General features: G+C 36.0%; 1 protein-coding gene across 11 annotated transcripts in view; it reads right to left on the bottom strand.

The window, feature by feature from the left end:
- Positions 1-26103, bottom strand: part of Csnk1g1 (casein kinase 1 gamma 1) — a 153885-nt gene that overhangs the window by 49916 nt on the left and 77866 nt on the right. For all 11 annotated transcript variants that reach the window (XM_078048904.1, XM_040274161.2, XM_078048901.1 and 8 more), the window contains one exon: positions 21241-21310. In XM_078048904.1, coding sequence (XP_077905030.1) covers positions 21241-21310 — 70 coding nt within the window. The remainder of the gene's footprint in view (positions 1-21240; positions 21311-26103) is intronic.

The raw sequence follows: 26103 nt of genomic DNA, 5'->3' as shown, positions 1-26103 counted from the left end.
AGCAATTATGAAGGGAAAAAGAAGAGAAAAACAAAAACAAAAACCAGGTTTGGTTTTCCTAAGATTTGAAATTCACAGTTACAAGATGCCAAATCCTAGGCTTTCTTACCGAAGTGGCAACTTGAGAATGAATTTCCCCCTTAAAGTGTACTGGAAATATGAGGCATACAATAAACACATGTTACTGGCACTATGATAACAGTGCATATTTATGAAACTATAGAACATAAAAAAATTATCCGGTTTCACAGAGCAGAAATATTTCTATCTCACATATTTATGTAAACCAGTCCACAGTCATATATGACATTAATTATTGCTAGCTTCTACTTCCAAGCAGTTTAGACAACAAAACTCCATCTTCCCATTCTCATCTTATTTGTAGGGGTGAAATACAGGCAGAGTAATATACATCTAATATATCTTACTCTACAGGGAAGGTCGTGTATATCTGGAGTTAGTGATTTATTGCTATAGTTAAATAGGCCTATACAGCAATATTTAACTATTTCATGTACTGCATTAGTCTGTCTTGTTCCACTTAAATACTAAACATTAGCATTTTCTTTCAGTATATTCATTCCTGGATTGTATCATCTAATATAGTATAATCTGCTCCAGCTAACTTTAGTGGTTGTTTTCATTTTCCCTGTCTCCAAAAAGGAAACAGGAGTAATTTGAAGTGTCTTTTTCCCCCTGCCGTTCTGAAGAAGTCATTTTTTTCAGTTTATTTAAAATACACAAAATCTAACAGCTGTTTCCAATGAGTCCTGCTAAGAAATCAAATATAAAACACTACCCTAGAGATTTATTGCTTTTCCTATCAGACAGAGTTAGGAAACCTTTTATGTCCTATTTAATATTTTTTGATGCCACCACAATTGTATTTTCCTAATACAATATTACATTCTTCAAAGCTAGCTGTGGTACACTCTGTTGGGAGCCTGCCCAATATCCATTCCCCCTTGTTCCCATTTAATAACAGAACTTCTGACTGTTGTAAAAAACAACTTACTCAGTTAAAACTTTCTAGTCTCACTTGACAATCATGGAAACAGTAATCACTGGGTGGGGTCATTCTAGAACAGTTCTTTAAAGGGAGCTTGCTCAAATGGGAGATATTCTTTGAAGGTTCTGAAGTCATTACACCTTGAGAATGTAAGACAGCTCCAAGAATGGATAGAGAAAAAACAAGAAGAGTCCTTCATTCCTGTGGAATAGCCATGCCAATGTTGGACTTCCTTTCCTTCTGGATTTTTATTTTAAATTGGCTAAATTGCATATCTGGGCACAATATCCTCTTCCTAAAGTACAAAGTTAAAAGTCATGCCTCCTTAGAAATATAATATAGGCATGATTTTCTAGACTTGCAGCCAGTGCTTAAGGATCAGTTAAATGAGACAAATGATCTTGTTTTCAATAATCTTTAGTACCAAATCTAGGCATCTCTTGCAAGAAGTTCCTATGTTTACTAGGAATTCACAAAAGTATTCTGAGTAATGTCTATAATTCATAACAACAATGCCAGTCAAAACTTCTGCCTAGGGCTGAAGTTGTGGCTTAGTGGTAGAGCGCTCGCCTAGCATGTGTGAGACGCTGGGTTCGATCCTTAGTACCACCTAAAAATAAATAAAATAAAGGTATTGTGTCCAACTATAACTAAAAAAAAAAAAAAGAAGAAAAAAAAGCTTTAAATGCAACAAAAACTAAACATATAATAGACAAGGTTATTTCCTATAAGTAATTATGAAGTAACGGAAATGGATGTGGGAGAGTTGGATGGGGTAGATAGGCATTGAATTCTTTGATCTATGGTATATTAAAAACTAAGGTGGTGTTGGGTGCGGTGGCGCACTCCTATAACCCCAGCAGCTCGGGAGGCTGAGGCAGGAGGATTGCAAGTTCAAAGCCAGCCTCTGTTAAAAGCGAGGCACTAAGAAATACAGTGAGAACCTGTCTCTAAATAAAATACAAAATTGGGCTGGGAATGCGGCTCAATGGTTGAGTGCCCTTGAGTTCAATCCCTGGTACCGCTCCCCTAAAAAAAACAAAGCAAAAAACTAAGGTGGCTTTATAATCTCTCATCTGCTCTGTAAGTAACACACAAATGAGGTTTCCCACCCAAATCAGTCAACTACACAGGAGCTGTTTAATCACAGGTTAAATCTCTTCTAAATCAAAACTGCAAAATTATGTACATTTACTATCCATATTATCTTATATATTTCCCCTACAATGAAACAGCCTTTTCATCTATCAATAACATTCTTATAAGCCCTGCTGCACATATGGTTCACATGCGTATCAAGGTACACAGAATAGGAAATGAGGTATTCACACTATAGCTAATTTCTTCTGCCATAAATTTAACTTGAGTTAAACACACATCAATGGCTTCTTTATCATCCAAGCTGTTACCTAAAAAGATTCCATAATGCACTATGAAAATACCTACTCTTAGTAGAGATATTTTTAAATGCACATTAGACTGAGAACTGAAATAGAACCATGTTGAAGTTTTTGGTTTGATCATATTACTGCCTAATAATTAGCATTTTATTCTTTTTTATGAAACCAAATTATAGTTGGGCACAGTAACTCATGTCTGTAACCCAGTTACTTGAGATACTTAGGCAAAAAAGATAAGAAGTTTTCTGAGGCCAGCCTGGGCAACTTTGCAAGACCCTACCTGACTCAAAGTAAAACAAAAGGGATGGAGGGTTAGCATGTAGCACAGTAGCAAAGTGCTTGCCTAACATCTTCAAGGCTCAGGGTTCAATTCCCGGTACCACAAAAAGTAATTAATCAAATTATTGAACTGTAAAGCAAATTCAAATAAGTCCTATACTTGTATCAATACCTGGATATAAAAAATTATATTAATATTTCAATATAAAACATAAGTATATTTTGGTGATGACTATCTTCTAAAGGCAGGCTGGAGAACACTGTGAAAGACAAAATGACTTTGGTAAGCTCCTTCTTTTGCATTATGTATATAGTTTTTTTTTAAAGTTAAAAAAAAATTAGGATAATTTTTTCTCCAAAATTAAACTCTTGGCTAGGGATGTAATTCAGTGGTATAGCACTTGCCCGGCACACACAAGACTGTGGGTTTAATTCCCAGCACCACAAAAAGAAAATTGAACTCTTTCTCTTTTGATCTCATCATTGTCTGTGAGAAATCAAGGCATTATAAATACATGAGGAAGTATCATCAGGGAAGACAACGTTAACATGTACATTCAACAAGAAAACAGAAATAGAAAAACCAAATGATACTGCATAAGAATTAGGGAGAGGAAAAAACAAAAGCATAATTTTTGAAACATATATATATAGTTGTAGATGGACACAATATATATGTGTGTGAAATATATGTATATACATATAAAAATAATGTATTATAACAAAGATAAGAGATAATACATTGTGTTTGTTTCTTTAAAAAGAAGATATAGAGGGCTGGGGTTGTGGCTCAGCAGTAGAGCACTCACCTAGCACTTGTTAGGCCCTGGGTTCAATCCTCAGCACATAAAAATAAATAAATAAAATAAAGGTATTGTGTCCCACTACAATTAAAAACTAAATATTTTTTTTAAAAAAGAACAAATAGAATTCCTTTCATTTCTCTGACAGAAAAATACCTCTCTACAAATACCAGTTCATCATGAGTTTATTCAAAATGTTGGTTTAATAACAAAAACAGCTAGATTCAGAATTAAGGAATCAAGATTATTCTATTCTATGATGAAAATGTTTTACAATGATCTTATTCACAAGCTTCCTGGGAACTGGAATATTGCTAGACATATGCTGTTAATATGACCTTAAATTGGTATGGTGGAGGAAGAAGAAGATTTGCTGCACTAACACTCCAGTCCCACTCCCATTACCCTTTCATTACCCTGTCTATGTATCTGTCTTCCCTATTAATGAAGGCTATCTGAAGGTAGTGACTACTGTGTATTAATTATATTTGTATGTTAGCATCTAGCACAGGTCCAAGCATATGGTAGATATTCATAGAACAAGAACGACAATAGAAAAAGTTATAAGAAATATAACTCAATGACACAGTATGTGAATTTTTTATTTGGAATGCATAATGCTTCCCTCAAAATTCTAAAACACACACATAGAGTAAATCAAATTCAGTCAATTTTAAATGTACAAGGAATGATAATATAAAGAGGATTTTTCTGTGTTCTTGTTTAAATTTCTTTATATATATATATATATATATATATATATATATATATACACACACACATACATAGTTGTAGATGGACACAATATATATGTATATATATGTATATACATATATATATTTAGTTGTATATGGACACAATACAAAAAAATTTTTTGAGAGAGAGAGAGAGAGAGAGAGAGAGAGAGAGAGAGAGAGAGAGAGAGAGAGAAAATATTTATTTTTTAGTTTTCAGCAGACACAACATCTTTGTTTGTATATGATGCTGAGGATCGAACCGGGGCCGCATGCATACCGCTTGAGCCACATCCCCAGCCCCCACAAAATAAATTTTACTTATTTATTTTTATGTGTTACTGAGGATCGAACCCAGTGCCTCACACATGCTAGGCAAGCCTTTTACACCTCTAAGCCACAACTACAGCCCTTCTTTTTTTAAATTTCTTGGGACTATTGTAAAAAAATGTTCTCTTAGTCAAACCACAAGTATGAAGATTTCAAGTAAGTATAAAGATTCCCAGCTGAGTTAGTGAGATTAGCACTGCTGTGGCCAAAATATCTGACAAGAACAAGGTAGAAGAGCGTTTACTCTGGTTCACAGATTTAAACCATAGTAAGCTAACTCCATTGCTTTGGGCCCAAGGGAAGCTAGAACACCATGGCAGGAGGGTGGTAGTAGAGGTAAGCTGCTGACTACATGGTGGCCAGGAAGGAAGGGGGAGAGGGAGAGAAAGATACTTTCAGGGAAGTGCCACTTCTCTGTGGCATGGGGAAAGGGCCACAGAAGTACACCCCCAACGACCCACCTCTACCAGCCATGGCCCAATGCATTTTACCTCAGAGCATTCTTGCACTGACACTGGTGCTTTGGGGGGACATCTCATACCCGAACCATAACACCAGTGATTCAGAGTTATTCAGATAAGAATAACTCTGAATCACTCTTATTTGCTTCCATGATAGGTGTTTATTGTACCTACAATTTTATCTTATTTGCTTCTATGATAGGTGTTTATTGTACCTACAATTTTATCTTGCTGCTCCCAGATGTAGGTGAAAAACTATGCAGAATTATTCATCTTAGTTAATGGTACTGAAAGTCACACATCAAATAAATGTCTTTCCTTCTCTCAAAATAGCACCAGGCTTCCAGATTAAATGACCAACAAAATTAATCTTTTTTTTTTTTCAATGTGGCGCTGAGGATCAAACCTCAGTACCTCACATGTGCTAGGCAAGTGCTCTACCACTGAGCTTCGACCCCGGCCTCAAAGTATAATTCTGACAGTAATTATATTTATCACTAAAATAATTATTATTATTAAGAGGTTACTTATAAGCTGGCAATGGATGATAAATTAAAGCAATATGAAATTTTTAAAAAAGGAAAATGCAGGGAAAAGTTAAAAGTTTGTTAAACTGTTGAAAGTACAAGAATGCAGAGGTGTACAGAGCTGACAAACTCTTTGGTAGGTGGAATATAAATTACTTACTTAGGAACTGTAGAAAGAAAATAACAATATAATTGGTCACAAATGTTAAAAATTAATCTTTTGTTGATTTTTGTCTTAAGTATGCTTATAGATAATTTATATTCTACAAATATAAAAGGGCTTAGCTAGCAAATGAAGTACTATTTTGATAGTAGGTATAAAGAGTTATCTATCTTTATGTTGTCTATTATTGGAACCTAAGGAAAATATTCTTTTAACAATGACAACTACTAGAAAGAAATTAGTTAAGTTTTAATGTAAGATCATAGATACATGCTTCCAGTTTCTCATAACCTCAGGAAAAAAATCACTTCAATGATTCATTTCTTTTGTTCCATAGTACTCCATGGCTTTGGAGATGCTATATAACACCCTATCCCTTCTAAATGATAAATCTTGACATATTATGAATAAGGAAAGGGAGGGACTGAGGGCTACGAGTCGTATGTGGTAAGATATCAAGCTTACTCCAGCCTTTAGTTTGGACTAAAACTCCTGTCTTTGACCAAGTTTTTTTTTTTTTTTTTTAGTTGTAGACAGACACAATATCTTTATTTTACTTACTTATTTATTTATTTATTTTTATTTGGTGCTGAGGATCGAACCCAGTGCCTCACACGTACTAGGCAAGTGCCCTACCACTGAGCCACAACCCCAGCCCTTGACCAAGTTTTTAGCAAGCATTCTTTAAGAGCAGTCACTAAGCATTACTCAATGTCTGAAGAATGGCTAGGAGGGTAAGGAAGAAAGACAATATGAAGGTACACAGTAAGAGAGACGTGAGTATATACCAAAAAGTCAAGTATGACCTAGAATTAAAAGGAGGGAATGACACCAGAACCTTCAGGGTCTGTGCCTATTCTATTGACTACAAAAGAACTAAATCAATTTTTTTCAAATAATTACAACTCTCTAGTCTGGTCCACTTATAAGTTTCTTATGTCTATTTTTGGAAACCGTTTTTGTTCTGTTTTTCATGAAGTTCCTTGTAAGAAGACAAAATCCAGGTAATCAATTCTGCCTTCACACTGAGCAAATACCTCTAGCAGTTCTAAACTTTGCAAAACAGTGCATTGAAAAGGTGTTAGTACTCTGTGTTACTGTGAGGAATTAGGCAGACCAAACAATTTCCGTAATAAACTCAAAACACTTCATTTGTAATTAAATAAATTACTGGTCCAAAATGTGTAAAGCAGAAGTGGTTTTCTTTTGTAGGAGGGAGAAAAATAAATTCTCTAAAATTTAATATAATTAAAGGCAATTACCTCATATGTCTCATGTGACTTAGAGCCATTTAAGAGTTTTGAGGGCAGAGAAGGGACACATAGGGTCCAGCTCTAGCAGATAAACAAGTCTCTTTCAGCATCACATAAGGTTTTTTTGCTTATACTTCACTATACAGTAGAGTATATAATTAGCGATAATATGAGAAAGGTTGTCCCAAAGCTCTAAGCTATGAGAAATACAAAAGATAACCAATCAGAGAATTTATCCTGGTCCAGAAATGTTTGGCCCCAGAAATATTCGTTATTTTTTGGCAAACTAGTATAGGTAGTTAATTAAAGATTAAGGTCACAATGTTTCATCCTTGGAAGAATAATTGGAGATTCACAATATCACCATTTTAACTTCATTAAAGACTAGTAAATTATTATTACTGACTATGTGAATCAAACCCTTCCACGACTAGTATTAGTCACTGATTGAACTTAAATTGTAACATTGATGGAAGCATTTAAATGTCCTTTAAACATGTGTTCTGGAGACAACATAGTGGAATTTGGAATCTCTCTCTTTCAGGAAATGACAAACACACATTTTCCCCCATCTGAAGTTTGTTCCATATTACTATAACCCAGGGCTGCTTTCCATATAGTGATCTCAGGTTGTTGCTACTGACTAACTTAGGCACACTTTTATATTCTAGGTTCTATTCCCTAAGAGGAGCAATGTGACACTGGTGCTGCTCCCTCCCCTCCCCACCTCATCCTTTACCTTGTGGGAAGGTCTAGAACTTTTTTGTTTTTCATGTAAGGTTTCTGCCATTACCCTAATATTCAAACAGGCACTTCCACTGAAAAGAGCAGGTCCTTAGTGGCTGACGTTTGACATTCCGTTTTAAACCTGAACTCATCATCTTCAAAGAATTCATTGTAAAAGGGGTAGTTTTGTTTCTGGGAATCCTCACTTTCCTAGGCCAGAGTGAGGAGAGTTATTTTAATAGGCTCTATTCCCTACTTAGAGACTATCTCAAGATGTTTTCTTGAGATTGTCTCTTTTTTTTTAACCAAGTTTTACATAAAGAGAAAACTAAAGTATGCTTGAGCTCACCGTTCTCATGTCCTTCTGTCCACCCCTTTCTCCCAGTTCTTAAAGCCCCATTCTTAGAGAATCTGCTCTCTGCTGAGTAGCGGGGCCTACATGATTGGGACCCCTGGAATAAAGTTTCTGAACTAGGACTGCAAAGCTAACTCAAACTGAATCAGCCAGTTTCTTTCTTGGGAACCTCCAACAAGGACAGTAGGACTCTGGAGGTGCTTAAATTGAGGAGAAGGGGTACAAGGGGTACAAGGGAGGCTCTGGTCCACTAATGACAGGAGAAGAGAAGGCTTGTGATATAAAAAAAAAAAATGATGCAGGTAAACAGAAGCACAGGCAAGAGATTTTATGGCCCCAAGCAAAAGGAAAGTCAGATAAAGAAGAGTTAGAAAGTCAGGGACACTGAGTAGTTCTCTTGGTCCCTAGAGGTTTCCCAAGTGCTATGTCTAATTCCTAGTGAGGGCTGTATATTTCTTTCCTTGGTTTGGTGACAGGTCCCTACATTCTTCCAGTAAATCCTCCTTTTGAGTACAAGTTAATTTGAATAGCTTCTATTATTTGTAATCAAAATAGTGGTGACTAAGACACAAACACATAGCTGCTCACTCACCTCCTCTTTAAGCCATTTCCTAAGCACTCACTACATGGAAGGTACTACACTGGGTGCACCTCCTAGGGAGGCAGGAGAAAATAAGATTTGACACCCTCTGCCAGTAGGGAGCTTTTTGGGAGAAAACAAAGAATTAAACTGTAACATGGTTTTAGAAAAAATTTAGGTCAAGTTTTTTGTAAGAATTTTTTTTTAATTTTAAAAAATGAAAAGTTTGATGTAGTATAGAATAAGACCAAATTTCATATACTTTGGAAAAAAATACATAAAAACACTACCATTAGTTATCATGCAGATGTTTCCTTGTTTATATAAGCTTTGTACCACTATGCAAAGTACACAATTTATTCACGATACATTGATGTATTACCTATCCATATTGTACAGTACATAATTACAGAATGTGATCATATATACACATCCAGTTAGGCTATAATCTGTGGGAAATTTAAAGGATTTTAAGGTTAACCTTCCCCCACCCCCATTTGAGGCAGGATCTCATTATGTTGCACAGACTGGTCTCAAACTCACCGGCACAAGAGATTCTACTGTCTAAGCCTCCTAAATAGCTGGGATTACAGGCATGTGCCATTGTGCCCAGTTTCAAGACTGACTTTAAGTGTAATTTTCACCTTATATGCTAACTTTAGATCCTCGCTTCACATGTGACTCCGCTTTGTTTAACAGTTACTTTCCTTAGAAAGCACTGTCACAGATCCTAGCATTAAATAAGACAATTATAAACTTGTAGGTAGATATGATCTATGACAACTGGTGGGTGGTCTATTTATCTGTTATGTTAACCTAACAGCCAAATGACCAGAAATACAGCGTTCTTATGTTTTGAACCAAAGCCCCAAACTCAAATTAGTGGCCCAAAGAGTCACTTGTTACCAAAGGTCCATAGTCACAGAACTTCAATATAGGAAATATGACAAAATAGCACATCATGGGCCCTAACAACTTCTTTCCTTTTTTCTTTCTTTTTGCTACTGGGGATTGAACCCAGGGGCACTCTGCCACTTCACATCTCTAGCCCTTTTTGTTTTTTTTTATTTTGAGACAGGGTCTCACTAAGTTGCTTAGTGTCTTGCTCAGGCTGATCTGAAACTTGTGATCTTCCTGCCTCACCCTCCAGAGTCATTGGGATTACAGGTTATATATCACCGCACCGGGCACCAGCAACTTATTTTCTGACATTTTAATCATCCTTGATTTGTTTACAATTTTTTCAATAATTAAGGTGTTTCAAGTTGAAGGTTATTCAACTTGTTTAAATAATTTTACCTCTTTAGTGTCTTATCACTAAAATTCATTAATAAAGCTAAAAGCCTATCAGCAGTTTGAAATTTATCTCTTTCTCACTTGTTAAACAGACCCATATATTATCTTTAAATCAGAGAAATTTTAATAAAAACTTTATAATACTTAAGTCACTGGGCACAGTAGGATGTACCTGTAGTCCTAGGTACATGGAGAGCTGAGGCAGAAGGATCATTTGAGCCCAGGAATTTCTTTAATATATTTTTTTCTAAACTTTCAGTCATTAGTTTTTCTCTAGAACTTCCAAAATACTTTTATAAATTAAATTTTTTCCCTTTTTGGCAAAATGTACAGAGATATCTGCAAATATCTTCTCTAAAGTTACTCCCCTTTTTTTTAAGGCAAAGTAGAAGGACAAGAGAGCTATTTTTGCTGAACTGTAACTATTGAGAGCAAAAAGATATGAATGTCAACTGGTTGAATGTGATTGTGTCCAAATAATTCTCTAGCTATTTACAACAGCTCAGTTAAGTATCAAGATCTGCAAAACCATAGCCATAAGATTGTTGAGAATTGCATATACTTCCTACCTTTAAGAGGCTTAAATTCCAGAGCATTCACCATGGAGTTCCTGGCTATACCCTAAGTCCAAAAGTAATAGTGAAAATGCCAATGTCACTTCCTGCACGCCAAGTCTTTGTAGAAGTAATTAGGAGACTACATTCTGATATCTTTGATTAGTCATTTGTACCTATATTCTGCTTCCCTAACACAATTAATCAAGAATTGCTGGCATAAGCAAATGAAAAGGCTGAGGGAAACAGAGAGAAGCTGAAACAAAGTGGTACCAAAAAACAAAAACAAAAAACAAACATAAACCAAAAACAAACAGACAACCCCCCCAAAGAATAAACAAACAAACAACAGTATGTCTGTAAACTCAAGAAACAGAGGAGATTTTCTATTATATAAATAAGGAAACTGAGACACTCAGCAGGGGCACAGAGTTAACCATGGATCACACAGAAGACAGTGGGAAAAACCTGGCATGAACTTTTTTCCCCCTTGTTCCAATCTTAGTTTTCTCAGATGATTCACACTGCCTATAATTACAGATGGCAATGTGGAAATCTTCAGTCCTCAAGACAGCCTCTTCATACTAATTAATATAATTTTTTCCCTGAACTTACTGGTATAGCTCTTCCCTTTATAATATTTCTAATAGAAAGACCTCTGGGAAATTTACACATGGCAAAAAGGGAACTAGTTTTTTCTTATATTTTTTTAATCAAGTTTTCTATTTTATTCTTTCTTCCTTTATGAAAACTTCATACTCAACTGGAGAACAAAAGTTTTTTTCCAAATTTTTTTCTTCCTCCCTTTTTATTTTAAACTGGAGATTGAACCCAGAGGCATTTTACCACTGAGCTGCATTCCCAGCTTTTAAATTTTTTATTACTTGTTAATGGATTTTTTGTTTTATATATGTGGTGCTGAGGATTGAACCCAGGGCCTCATACATGTCAGGCAACAACTCCAGCCCCAGATTTTTTTATTTTTAATTTTGAGATTGTCTTGTAAAAATGTAAAAATCCTCCTTCCTCAGCCTCCTAAGTCGCTGGGATTACAGGTGTGTGCTATCACATTTGGCAACAATCAATTTACTTTCAAAAACCTACAAAGCCCATAAATGGTTCTAGGGGTAACAAAGCTCTTTATGTCACAAAACTTAGAGAAACCGTGTGAATAGAAAATACGACTTTTTCACTCGGGGGAAGGAAAGGGAGAGTTCCAAGAATTTGCCCCAGTTAAATACTTTTACAACTATCTCCCACCATTGATTTATAATTAGGCAAAGGATTGATGAACTTAGGTACCTGAATCCAATAAAAAAAAAAATCTGTACAAAAACATGGGGAAAACATTCCAAGTTTTGGTCTGTTTACTGTGTGACCCTGAATAAGTTACTATACCTTCCCTGTACTTAAAAATGGGAGGGGGGGTGTTTAAATACAAAAGACATGCCTATTTGATATTTAGCAAGTTCACTTGTTTTCTCTGCCCAATGAGATTTTTGCCTAGGCTTTGTTGTAGTTATGAAGTTTCAATAAGAATCTTATTGTCATTTCTTTATTTAAGGATTAGCATCTTCTTTATAACAGAATAGTCAATAGTCAATCAGAATAGCTACTAGAAAGCCAGGACATGACAGCCTAGACTAAAATAAGCTGGGATATGAAATTTATTCCTAGAGTCCTTTTTCCAGGCAGGGTGAAGTAGAATTAAGTGTTTAACAAGGACATGATGAATTCCTCCACTCCTTTAGGATCACTCCAGAAGCAAAAAGATCATTGTAGTTGGTTTTTATTACAGTTCATTCTTTCCAAACACTCAGTGAACTGAAGGGAATTTACCATAACCTACTCTAATGCTTTCGCTAAAAATGTCAAAGCTATTGTTTAAAACCATTGCTCCTAATAGCTTACTCCAAGAACAACAATAAAGGCAATTTTACAGCTTCCGGTCAAATCAGAGTACTCTACCATATTTTATCTATATGCACTCTCACTTCTACATTTAGAGTCCTGTTTTCTTGACATTTGCCTAACCTCCCAACCCTAGTCCTCTTTTGTTTATGATTGCTCCCACTAATTCATCCTTTCCTCTTATGGGACTTCCTCTCCACTTCAGTTGCATGGTTGGTTCTGGTTTATTCATCTTTGTTCATTACTAAACTTATAGTAGGCCTTTATCATATGGCCAGATCATATCTAGATATGAATCTTCAACTTTTTTGTTTCTTTTGGTACTTGGAAATGAGTCTTGCACATTTGCTGGAAAATGTTCTATCATTAAGCTATTTCCCCAATTATTTTTCTTTTGAGAGTCAGTTACTCAGATTGGCCTAGAACTTGTAAGCCTCTTGCCTCAGCCTCCTGAGTAGCTGGGATTATAGGAGTACAACCACCCGCGCCAGGCTGAATCTTCACCTCTGTTGTTCTCCTGATGTAGACCTGTTTAGGATACAGATTCCTGCCTATCTCTAACCCTGTTATATACCAAGTTTCTGATTCTGGGTGCTAAAATACAAGCAAAATGGAAGATATACTGGATAAAGGATTTGTGGGATGGGAAATTTTTTGACAAGTGGCTCCTGAATTGTGCCCAGCCAGACTGTGGCATTTGGTGGCAACTGAGGGTAAGTAAACTGCTCTCCCCTGAGGGCAGGGCGAGAGGATGGGTAGCCATTTTAAGATTCCTCTTTTGTTTTGCTTCATTTTTGTTTTAAGTTGCCTGTCCCTGGAGATGAGTGAGACGGAAGAAAAACCGCTCACATCTGAGGAAAAACTATTTACGTCTGAGGAACAGATAGGGAGAAAGGACGGATGCACATGTCAGAGGGATAGAAAGGCTATAATGATTTTGTGTTGTTCCATTTTTATTTCATTCTGTCTTGGTTTTGTTTGGCATCATCTTGTTGGGTTGTATTACAGTAGAAATATAGGATCAGAAATTAGTAAAAAACAAACTGAAAGAATGGCAATATGTAAATCAATGGAAGTGTAACTGATGTGATTCTGCAAGCTGTATACAGGGTAAAATGGGAGTTCATAACCCACTTGAATCAAAATGTGAAATATGATATATCAAGAACTATGTAATGTTTTGAACAACCAACAATAAAAAAAAAAAGAGTGTTAAGTAAATTGTTAGAGGAAGGAGGCATCCCAGTAAAATCAAGAGCAGTCAGGGCATACGTTGATACAATACAAAAATGTAGCCCATGGCTTTTTGAGGAGGAGTTGTTGAATATATCACAATGGAACCATCATGGTGAAGATTTAAAAAGAATAGAAAAGAACAGCCCAGGGACTCTGCCAGTTGGCACACTGCCATTGTGGACGTTCGTATCTGGTTTGCTTAGTCCAAAGCCTTCAATTCATACAAAGGTAGAGGAAGGAGAAGACATATTGATTCAAGTAAAAGAGAAGGTCTCTCAAGTTAGTCAGAAAGAGGAAAAGATTCAAGTAAAAGAGAAGGTCTTGGGGCTGGGGATGTGGCTCAAGTGGTAGTGCGCTCGCCTGGTGTGCGTGCGGCCCAGGTTCGATCCTCAGCACCACATACCAACAAAGATGTTGTGTCCGCCGATAACTGAAAAATAAATATTGAAATTCTCTCTCTCTCCTCTCTCTCTCCCTCTCTTAAAAAAAAAAAGAAAAAAAGAGAAGGTCTTTCGAGCTAGTCAGACAGAGGAAGGAAGTTTAGAGCAGAAAAAGCCATCAGGGGAAAAGTTACAACAGGAGACTGCTACTAACACCTTTCTATCACCAGAGGGCATAAGTGTCCAATCAACAGCACCACCTCCATATGCTGGGAGGCTCCCAACCCCCGCAGTTGATAGTTGGGATCCTGAGACAGGATCTCAAGTATTAACATGCCCTGTTTTTGAGGTAGGAGGGCAGCGAATTTACCATGCTTTAAATTTCAAAACAGTGAAGCAGCTAAAAGAGGCTGTAACAACCTATGGTCCTCAAGCACCCTTCACTGTAAGCTTGGTCGAATCCATTAACAACTTGAACATGACGCCAGCAGATTGGGCTAATATGTGTAAAGCTGTGCTAAATGGAGGTCAACACCTGTTATGGAAGGTTGCCAATGAGGAATTTTGCAAGGAGATGGCTAGGCGAAATGCCGCAGTCTGGCTGGGCACAATTCAGGAGCCACTTGTCAAAAGAAACAAACTTTATTTTTAGAACCACACAGGCCAAACAAAACAGCTCCTCAGGAAAAACCCTCAGAGCCCAACTGCCACCACCGGCTTCCCACAAGCCTCTCTCACAAAACACACAAGCCTCTCCCACTCCCACCATCCTCCTGCTCTTGAGGCCTATTGGCTGGGTCGTGTGGGTGGAGCCAAAGAAGTCCCCCAATGAGCAGTTCCGTGGTCTGAAAGGACAGCGAAACAGCCCAATGAGTATCACCGCAGAGGAGCCAATCAGCTAGATGTTGCTGGGGCCGCTGTGAGCCAATCATCAGCTGGCAGTCTGAAAGGACGGGGAAACAGCTCAATGAGCATCTCCAATGAGCATCACCATAGAGGAGCCAATCAGCTAGATGTTGCTGGGGCCGCTGTGAGCCAATCATCAGCCGGCAGCTGGAAGTTTGCTGGGGCCCCTTCGGCTGTGGCTCTCAACAGGAAATTTTAAAATGGTAATGCATGTACTTTCCTAAATAAAAGATCATGAAGACACAGGGAAACTTAAAAATATTCCCACACAAGGAAAATAAATTTGCCCATGGTGATTATAACACAATTAACAAAACACTGATAACTAAAGAAAATGATAAGAAAATAAGAAAGATGGTTACAATTCACGGAATGCTTTCATCTGTTGATTAGAAGGCACATAGCCTTTAATTACCACGATTAAATGCTGTTCTTTCTTATGAAGCACGCTGGCCCACTACACCAAACACTGAAGCTGCTACGAGGACAAGCAAATTCCAAGAAATTCAGAATTAATCATTAAATCCTGACTCCCAATCTTGTGTACTTAGAACAATCTATAGAAACTACATCTGCAAAGAAAAGCAGAATTGTACCCAATGTCAAAGCCTCTGTGCTTGAAAAATCAAAATACTGTGATATTAGAAATGAAGCAAAAATAAAACTGAATATCTGGTTTAGTCAGAAGAGAAAATGTAAAACTTTTGATTTTTCATCAGTGAGAAAAAATACAATACTTTTCCATAGTGATTACATATAATTACAGAGTTTCACATTTAAAATTTTTGTAGCTACAGCACTTGCCCAGCATGTGAGACACTGGGTTCCATCCTTAGCACCACATAAAAATAAAGAAATAAAAAAAGGTATTGTGTCCATCTACAACAAAAAATATTTTTTTCCTTGTATTAAATTTAGAAATTCTTCATCAATGGTAGATTGAATAATTTAAACAGCAAGTTGCAAGTAAAAATGTATTCCCCACCTGTGTCATCTCATTTTGGGAAAACATACACTGATCTTATTTTGATTCACTGATCAGTGTATGTTTCTTTTGCCAGGATTATATTTAAAATGAAATTAACTTTTATGAAATCAGTTTTTGTCTTCAGAAACTGAGGAAGATGCCAAATATAAACATCTGCACAAGGAATATAACCAGGATGTTTCTTGTATAGTAATGCATTCTTTAAGGGCTTCTTATAAAATCTTAGGAGTTCAAATAGGTCTTACAGCCAAACATTCTAACCTTCTATCTAGCACACAAATTTCCCTTGCAAATATGTAATATCCCAAATGTATAACTCTCAGTAATGACCACGCCCTAAGAGATAGGAAATTCTCTTATGTAAGCTAGCTCATTCTAGTAATGATTTTCTTTTCTCCTCCTGCAAGAAGGTGTTTAGAAAGATAAACATGGTAGTGTACCACTTCGTTATCATATGTTGAACTCATGCCTGAAACTGCTAATGCATGGCTCAGGATAAATGGGCAGGAGGAGGTTGCTTGGGCTTTCTTACAGTTAGGCTATAGTGATAGAAGACACAGGAGACAGACCATAAACTCACTGGTACACTCATTTAAAAACTAGTTACTGTTATAACTGCATAGGGTAAAAAAATGAAAAAATATGACAAGATTAAAGTAAAACCTTAAAAGCACCACCACTTCCCATTAATTTTCTTTATCATACTGGAGATTGAAGCCAGAGTGTGCTCTACCACTGAGCCACATCCCTGGTCCTTTTTAAATTTTAGTTTGAAACATGCAAAGATGCAGTGGGTCTTGCTAAGTTGTCCAGGCTAGCCTCAGACTTCATCCTCCTACCTCAGCCATCAGAGTCACCAGGATTAAAGACATATGCCACCATTCCTGGAATGCCTCCCATTTTTATTCATGTTCTTAAAGAAAATAATTTCTTTTAAATATCCATTCAGATACTTTCTATGCTTCTATGGACATATCTATAGTATATGTACTTCTTGCAGTATGCAAAAAGTACCATGCTATATTATTTTGAAAAAATTTGTCTTCCTATATTTCTTTAAAAATTTTTGTTTGTTCTAGAATTATTTGGAATAATTCCTTTTTTGTTGTTCTAGTTAGTTATACATGACAGTAGAATGGTTGTACACGATGTAGAATCACACAGGTCGTGTAGTTACATATGCACATAAGGTAATAATATCTGATTCATTCTAGTTCTCTTCCTATCCCCATACTCCCCCTTCCCTCCCTTCACTCCCCTCTGTCTAATCCAAAGTACCTTTTTTCCCTACCAGTCTCCCAACCCCCCCACACCTTATTGGGAATTGGCACCCGAATATCAGAGAAAACATTTGGCATTTGATTTTTTGGGATTGGCTTACTTAGCATAATATTATCCAACTCCATGCATTTACCTGCAAATGCCATGGTTTTATTCTCTTTTAATACTGAGTAATATTCCATTGTATATATAAACCACAGTTTCTTTATCCAGTCATTTTCTGAAGGGTATCTATCTAGTTGGTTCCACAATTTAGCTACTGTGAATTGTGCTGCTGTAAACATTGATGTGGCTGTATCACTATAGAATGCTGTTTTTAAGTCTTTTGGGTATAAACCAAGGAGTGGAACTGGGTCAAATGGTGGTTCCATTCCAAATGTTCCAAGGAATCTCCATATTGCTTTCCAGACTGGTTGCACCAATTTGCAGTCCCAGCAGCAGTGTATCAGTGTGCCTTTCCCCCTACATCCTCACCAACACTTACTGTTGTTTGTATTTTTTTTAATATTTATTTTTTAGTTTTCAGTGCCACAACATCTTTATTTTATTTTTATGTGGTACTGAGGATTGAACTCAGCGCCCGGCGCATACCAGGTGAGTAGTTATGATTTGCATTTCTGTGATTGCTAGAGATATTGAATATTTTTTCATATATTTGTTGATTATTGTATATCATCTTTTGAGAAGTGTCTGTTCAGTTCCCTGGCCCATTTATTAACTGGGTTATTTGTTTTCTTGGTGTTAAGATTTTGGGGTTCTTTATATATCCTAGAGATTAGTGCTCTATCTGATGCGCCTGTGTTAAAATTTTGCTCCCATTCTGTAGGCTCTCTATTCACCTTACTGATTATTTCTTTTACTGAGACGCTACTTTTTTAGTTTGAATCCATCCCATTTATTGATTCTTGATTTTATTTCTTGCGCTTTACAACTCTCGTTAAGGAAGTCCAGGCCTAATCCGACATGATGAGGATTTGGGCCTACTTTTTATTCTATTAGGTGTAGGGTTTCTGGTCTAATTCCAAGGTCTTTGATCTACTTTGAGTTTTGTGCATGGTGAGAGATAGAGTTTAATTTCATTTTGCTACATATGAATTTCCAGTTTTCCTAGCACTGTTTATTGAAGAGGCTTATTCATTTTTTTTTTTTAATGTGGTGCTAAGGATCAAACCCAGTGCCTCACACAAGCAAGGGAAATGCTCTACCACTGAACTATAGCCCCAGCGCCCACCCCACATTTTTTATGGCCATCCTCAAGGAATATTTTTATTAATAATTTGGTAACAATCTAAAACGGCAAGCTTATTCAGTCTTCCTAACTTCTTACTGCCACTGAACTGCTTACTGCTGACTGGGCTCTGAGATATAAAAGTTAAGAAGCTATAAGCCTGTTATCCAGGAGACTATAATCTTATTGGGGGGAGGAAATATGCAGTTACAATTTTAAAATGATCAATATATAATCACCAATAGGCTAAAACAATCAGAATTGAAAAAAATATTTCCAATATTTAGTAATAATGGGATAAAATAAAATTATATTTGAAGTGCTCAAAATGAATTCAATAACTACAAAAAACAAAAAGCCTTGATTGATGGCAACTTAAATAAAAAAGTTTTACAGGTTTCAGCTTAATACAACTCCATAAAAGCATTCAGTCAACTATGTGAAATAGCTAATGTAGGCCAGTAACCCACTGTGTCTACATTATCCAGATACTTAGGTATTGTATGAAACTCACTTAAGAGACATTATCCAGATACTTAGGTATTGTATGAAACTCACTTAAGAGAAGCCTCCAGGGAAACCCGTTAGATATCTTCTCCCCTTGCTGGAGCTTTGTCTTTTAAAGCTGGACCTTTGCCTCTCTTAAATAAATCGTACTCCTTTCACAAAGGAGGAGGAGGAGGAGGATAAGAAGAAGAAGAAGAGCCTCCAATTGTCTATCTACTCCTTGTTTTCAGTGCACAGAGAATGCTGAAAATTCAAGACTCTGCAGTGATCAATATTTAGAGATTATGAACCCAGCAATACAGATTCTATTCCTACATAACAAGTTAATGAGATTTTTTGGCCAACTCTCCACCTCCTCAGCTTTATGCAGTGCTGGGGACTGAATTCAGGCCCTTGCACATGCTAGGCAAGCACTCTACTGCTGAGCCCCAAGCCCTCTTTTGCTTTTTGAGATGATACTTCTGGGCTCAAGTGATTTCCCACCTCAAATTCCTGAGTTACTGGGACTCCAGGCACATGGCTATTTGGCTCTACATTGAAAAGGGAAGCCTGTCCTGATCTTGTGGTTATATCTAGAAGGATTTACAGAGGAAATTCTGTAAACTGGCCTGGTCAATTCCCCCAGGCCCAGCAAAACTTCTAAAATGGAATGGATTAAGCATAACTTTAACCTGTGTCTTAGATTTGTGAGACATGTATATGTTATCTTAAGTGGGCTGTGGTAATTATCACTCTGAAATTTATGAAACTCAGAAAAATATGATGATACCAGACAGAATATAAGGGGAACAACAATTAAAATTTAGTTCTGAGGAAACATAAGCCTCAAGTTATCCTTTAAACTTATTTGCCAGTCTCGGATCTTATGCCAGGAACATTACATGTTTAAAGATATGGTCAATCAACAAATATATGTCAAGAGGCTACTGTGAATAGGAACTTAAATTAAATTTAATGAAAGACAAATATCTCATGGCCTTCAGAGGTTATGACTATAGCTGATTACTGCCAGGGTCAGGTTACAAGACTTGAATAAAATCCAAGGGTTCAGCTTTTGATAACTATTAGAACTGTCAGATTGAGAAATAGTATCAGACCTTACAGGGATCTTAAAAAAAAAAAAAAAAAAAGCCATACTATAATCTAAAAACAGCAATAAAGATGACAGCTCAATCAACAGATAGGAGGAAATAATAACTTATTTGGTGTAAACAAACAAACAAACAAAAACCAAAGGTTCTTATATAATTTTATATTTTAGAAAATAAAAATAAAATTCCTGGGCTGGGGTTGTGGCTCAATGGTAGAGCACTTGCCTCACATATGTGAGGCACTGAGTATAATGCTGAGCACCACATATAAATGAATAAAATAAAGGTCCATCAACAACAACTAAAAATAAACAAATAAATAAATAAAATTCCTTTAATACTTCAATTATACTTTCTTTTAAAAAAATTTTTTAAGTTGTAGATGAACACAATACCTTTATTTTTATTTATTTTTATGTGGTGCTGAGAGCCAACCCAGTGTCTCACATGTGCTAGGAAAGCACTCTACCACTGAGTTAAAACCCCAGCCGCAATAATACTTTCAATAGTGATATTTGAAATAGAAACTATGCTTCAATCATTCACATAAAACTACCACACTGAAGTAAGCATGAAGTAGAGGAATTTCTACTAATTTCAAGAAAAGAAATTAGTTCTGAACAATTCGTTCTATAGGTGTAGCCTATTTAGAGTTGGTAGCATTTGCTTAGTCAAAGTATTTTTCTGGAAGCCAATAACACTTTAGAAATTAGAGCTTGTAGGTTAAAAAAAAAAAGACTTAAAAAAAAAAACCCTTAATTTTCAAAAATTACCAAAGGTCACAGGTTATCACAATCATATGGACAGCTCTCTCAAATTAATGAGAACAATGGAAAAATAAAAGGGTTATGTTATTTCAGAAAGTATCTCAATGCACTAAAATATAGCTTGCAAATTATCAAGCTTTTCTCCTTTCCCTTAGAATACATAAAGAAATGAAAAGAATGAATGAACTACCAAAAAAGCCAAAATCTCACACCAGGTATATTTGAAGCAAGGAAAAACATTTGAAGGCTGATCAATGGGCAAGGGCATAGTATTGAAAATCCCCAGTTAACTTAACTGCCCTGCCAGGAACCAAATAGCAAGGAACTTTTTAGTTAACTGTTTACTTACCTATCCGGTGAGCAAGGGACATATGGTCTAATAGAAAGGGTAAACCAGACCAAAAAAAAAAAATTACATAGGTCAGGGTTTCCACTAAGTTACGTGGAAGGAACAAGCAAAGAAACTTGAACTTACCTGCACTGCCGAGCTGCTTATAAAACCTGTACTCTAAATGAAGCTGTGGAGCACGTGATTTTATTGGTTCCTGAAACCCAAGGAAAAAAACTGTGATCAGATTTAGACAAATGGAGTTTTTCTATGCCTAGATTTTTGGAGTAAACAAGGGCTGAGATCACTTAATGATTTAGAGATGATATTCACATATGATATATGCCTTTTCTTATCACAATTTGTCTTTGAAAGTACAACTAAAAGATGATGAGCAAAATTACATACAACCCCTTTCATGGATAGTCAAATAAAATTAGATTATCCATGAACCATCATTCAGGGACAGCTCTCTCAACATAATATACTTTTCTGAAATGTATTTTCCCAGGAAAACAGATAACAAAGCTTTTTTTTAAAAAAAAAAATAACAGCACCTATTTCCTGATAGTTTTATTATGAATTTTGGGTGGAATATTTATTATTATTAGAAAAATAATACATGCTTCAAAAAATTTAAATACACAAAAACCAAGAACAAAGTAAAAGTAATTGGAGATCCTACCACTTTAAAGATAGCCACTATTAACATTTTGGTAAATATTTTTTCAAGTATTTCTTTTTTTTTTTTTTTTTTTTTTTTTTTTTAAAGAGAGAGTGAGAGAGGGGGACAGAGAGAGAGAGAGAGAGAGAATTTTAACATTTATTTATTTTTTCTTAGTTCTCGGCGGACACAACATCTTTGTTGGTATGTGGTGCTGAGGATCGAACCCGGGCCGCACGCATGCTAGGCGAGCGCGCTACCGCTTGAGCCACATCCCCAGCCCCTCAAGTATTTCTTTATCCATGTATTTATACATACTACAGACTCACAAATAGGATTTTACATAAAGGAAATCACAGTATATCTGCTCTTCAGTAACATTCTTTCTAACTGGACAATGTGATGATGATGACATCTTTCCATTACAGTAAGTAAAGGTGTATAATATTTTTCATGGGCTGGGGATGTGGCTCAAGCAGTAGCGCGCTCGCCTGGCATGCGTGCGGCCCGGGTTCGATCCTCAGCACCACATACCAACAAAGATGTTGTGTCCGCCGAGAACTAAAAAATAAATATTAAAAATTCTCTCTCTCTCCCCTCTCTCACTCTCTCTTAAAAAAAAAAAAGTAAAAATTAAAAAATATATATTTTTCATGGTTCAAGTATATTCCCATGTGTGTATGTGTGTATATACACTAAATTTGGCATTCAATACTATGAACAATGTTGTTGGAAACATTCTTACATAAATTTCATTTTACATTTGTGAGAATTAAATACAATAATTTAAATATGTAATTTTAAATAATGTAATATTCTCATCTCTAAAAATGAGAGTATTGGAAATAACCCAGAGCTGGGTGCAATGGCACATACCTGTAACCTAGCAACTCGGGAAGCTGAAGCAGAAGGATCTCAAGTTTGAGATTAACCTCAGCAACTTAGTAAGACCCTGTCTCAAAATAGAAAATAAAAAAGGGCTAGGGATATAGCTCACTTGGTAGAGTGCTTGCCTTGCATGAATAAGTACCTGGGTTTAATCCCCCGAACCACAAAAATAAATAAATAAATAAGGGCTGGGGATGTGGTTCAGTGGTAAAGCACCTCTGGGTTCAATCCCCAGTACAAAAACAAACAAGAAAAACCCCAGAGATAAAGCAAGCAAACAACCACGTTTTGCTCTATACCAAATATAAAGAACTGTATAGTTAATTATTCTGACCAACAGTATATCAGGCAAATTTCTAATAATGCATAATGCAACCAAACATCCTATAAGATAGGGTTTCCCTGTCCCTTTTGTATTCTGGAAAAATCACCAAGAACATGATCTCTCTTTTAAAAACTCAACATCAACACACCTGTTAGGATAGCTATTATAAAAAAACAGAAAATAAAATATTGTCAAATGTTGTGGAGAAACTGGAACCCTTAAGATTGTTAGTGAGAATGTAAAATGGTGTAGCTGCTATAGAAAATGGTATGATGATTCTTCAAAAATTAAACACAGAATTACTATGATGCAGCAGGGTGCAGTGGCGCACACCTGTAATCCCAGAGGCTCAGGAGGCTGAAGGAGGAGGATCACAAGTTCAAAGCCAGCCTCAGCAATGATGACGCACTAAGCAACTCAATGAGACCCTGTCTCTAATAAAATATAAAATTGGGCTGGGTATGTGGCTCAGTGGTTGAGTGCCCCTGAGTTCACTCCCTAGTACCCCCCCCCCAAAAATAGAATTACTATGATTCAGCAATTCTATTTCTGGGTATATATACTCCAAAGAATTAAAAGTAGGAACTCAAATAGATATCTACACACCCATATTTTTAACAGCATTATTCACAATATCTAAGTTGTGAGCAACCCAAGAGTCCATCAACAGATGCATGGATAAAATGTGATATATATATATATATATATATATATATATATATACACATGCTACATAACAACATGGATGAGTGTTGCAGAAACTGTGCTAAGTTAAATAAGCCAGTTGCAAAGGACACACATAGTATGATTCCACTTATATGAAGTATTGAGTATAGGAAGTATATCAAATTCATAGGAAGCAGAACAGTGATTATGAGGATTAGGAATAGGAGGGACTATGGAGTAGTGTTTATTAGGCACAAAGGTGCAGGTGGGGAAGAAAGTTCTGGAGACAGATGGTGGTAATGATTGTACAACAATGCAAACATGCTTAATGCTACAGAACTGTACACTTAAATATGGTTAAAATGGTAAATTCTGGATATCATCCCTTAATACTTTCAAAATATTGTTGCCCATTTGATGGGTTGCCTTCTTACAGTTAACAGTGTACCTGGATGTACAGAAGTTTTCAATATTGTTAAAGTTTTAAATTCAATTTGTTAATTTATCTATTTTTTCTTTCATTGCCTATGATTTTGGTGTTGTATCTAAGAAGTCAATGCCAAATCCAATGTCACAACTTTCCTTATGTTTTCCACCGAGTTTTATAATTTTAGATCTTACATTTAGATCTTTGTTCCAGCCAGTTAATTTTTGTATATGATGTAAAGTAAGAATCCAACTTTACTGCATGTGGATATCAAGTTTTACCAGCACTTTTTGTTGAAAAGACTGTTTCCCCTTTGATGGGTTATTTGTGCTATTTGTCCACACTCCAAGGAAGTAGATTCCACAGCCTTTCTGGATAATTCGTGTTGGTGTTCAACAAGTTTCATGGTTTGGAAGGCCTTGGTATTTAATTCAAATTTCATTACTGAAACATACCTATTTCTCTCACATCCTGGATAATAAGATTAAAAAGTTCCTGGATAACCTGTGAATATTATAATAGCTATCTTCAAATAACAAAACTACTGAATCATTTCCTAATCTTTCTTTCTTCAAGCAAAGTAATTTCAATTTCTTTAATCTTTCCTAATTGGTCCTATTTTTTAACTCTTTATAATCTTTGAAGGCTCTTTTATGAAACTACTTGAATTTTCTGCATTTTTTTAAAACACAGAATCCATCAATCACAGAATTCAAAAGTTTTCTTGAAGTCATAAAGTTTATCCTCCTATTTTTAGGAAGTTTTACCTAAATCAATGTAGGCAAGTTGGAAAAGAACATATATTCTTTGTTGAGTGTAAAATCAACAATCAGTGGAGGTGGACTTCAAGTTTCTCAACATTCTCATTGTCAAAAGAAAAGTATGTAATGCTAATAATAAGGTAGTAAGTTTCTTATTCATTTCTCTCTTCAGATAAAGAGAGATCACTGGTGAGAGTTTCTTCATTTGGTTGCAGATGTTCATCTATATCACCATCAAAACAGTTACAGAATCTGTCCACTGGCAAAATTCACTACTGATAAATTTATAGAGAACCAAACAAAAACGGTGAATGAAGGTAAGTCAATATGGAACTAGAGGTTGATAAAATACCAGGAAAAAGACAGTTCTGTCTGTCTCTTTAGATGATGACAAACATCTAAAGAGATTTATATCTAAATTAGATTTAAATCTTAACACCACAGATTTTTTCTTAAACCTAATATTCTCAAACTTCATACTGGAAACCTTAATAGGAAATATTCAACCTGAACTTGGGTAACTCAAGTAAATAAAAGAAGCAAAACTCTTTAGAGTTTCAAGACTGAAAGTGGGTATCCACCCCACATGTGTTTAGACTTTAGGGGATTTTTATCACAGTCTGAGGAACTGACACCCTTCAACCAACCTCTTTATCTCATGGCTGTAGTCTATTCAGCTAAGTGGGGCTTCCAGGAGTCTTGCAAACACTCAGTCCATAGCTTAGAGAAGATCACAAGATTAGCAACATGTTGAGAATTTTATTTTATCCTTTTACCCTAGAAATCTGAGTAATGGGTAAAGGAGGGATTTATTACATCATTTTGTTTTACTTTGTACATTTGTGTATTTTTAAAAGTCTTAAGAATTGAAGAAACAAGAGCCCACAATGAAGATCCAAACAAAGTAGAACCGAAACAGCAGTAGCAGGTCTTCCTTACATTTCTGTGCCAGATGTTGATTACATTTCCATAGACAGCTGGCCATTTGCCAGAATCACGGCTATTCTGGAACACACATGCTTGCCTGAAATTTTAAACTAAGAGCAGATGGTTACCTTGTAGGAGTGTGATGCTTAAGGCAATATTTCCTGTTATAAGGAAAGAAGCTCAATTACTATCCTCATATCTCCCTTGGAGAATAAGCTCAACGGCAAGAGAGGAGGCCCATAGACAAGACTGTTAAGCTCTAAAGTGTCTTAATTTAAGAGTATTTGAAAGAGAAATGCCGTACTGAGATACACCTTACTAAATGAAATAAATTTTATTTTTAGTTGAGGTT

This window comes from Ictidomys tridecemlineatus, chromosome 5 (assembly GCF_052094955.1).
Source record: "Ictidomys tridecemlineatus isolate mIctTri1 chromosome 5, mIctTri1.hap1, whole genome shotgun sequence".
Classification (NCBI taxonomy): Eukaryota; Metazoa; Chordata; class Mammalia; order Rodentia; family Sciuridae; genus Ictidomys; species Ictidomys tridecemlineatus.
Note: the sequence above shows the minus strand (reverse complement) of the source record. Positions and strands in the feature narration are given on the sequence as shown.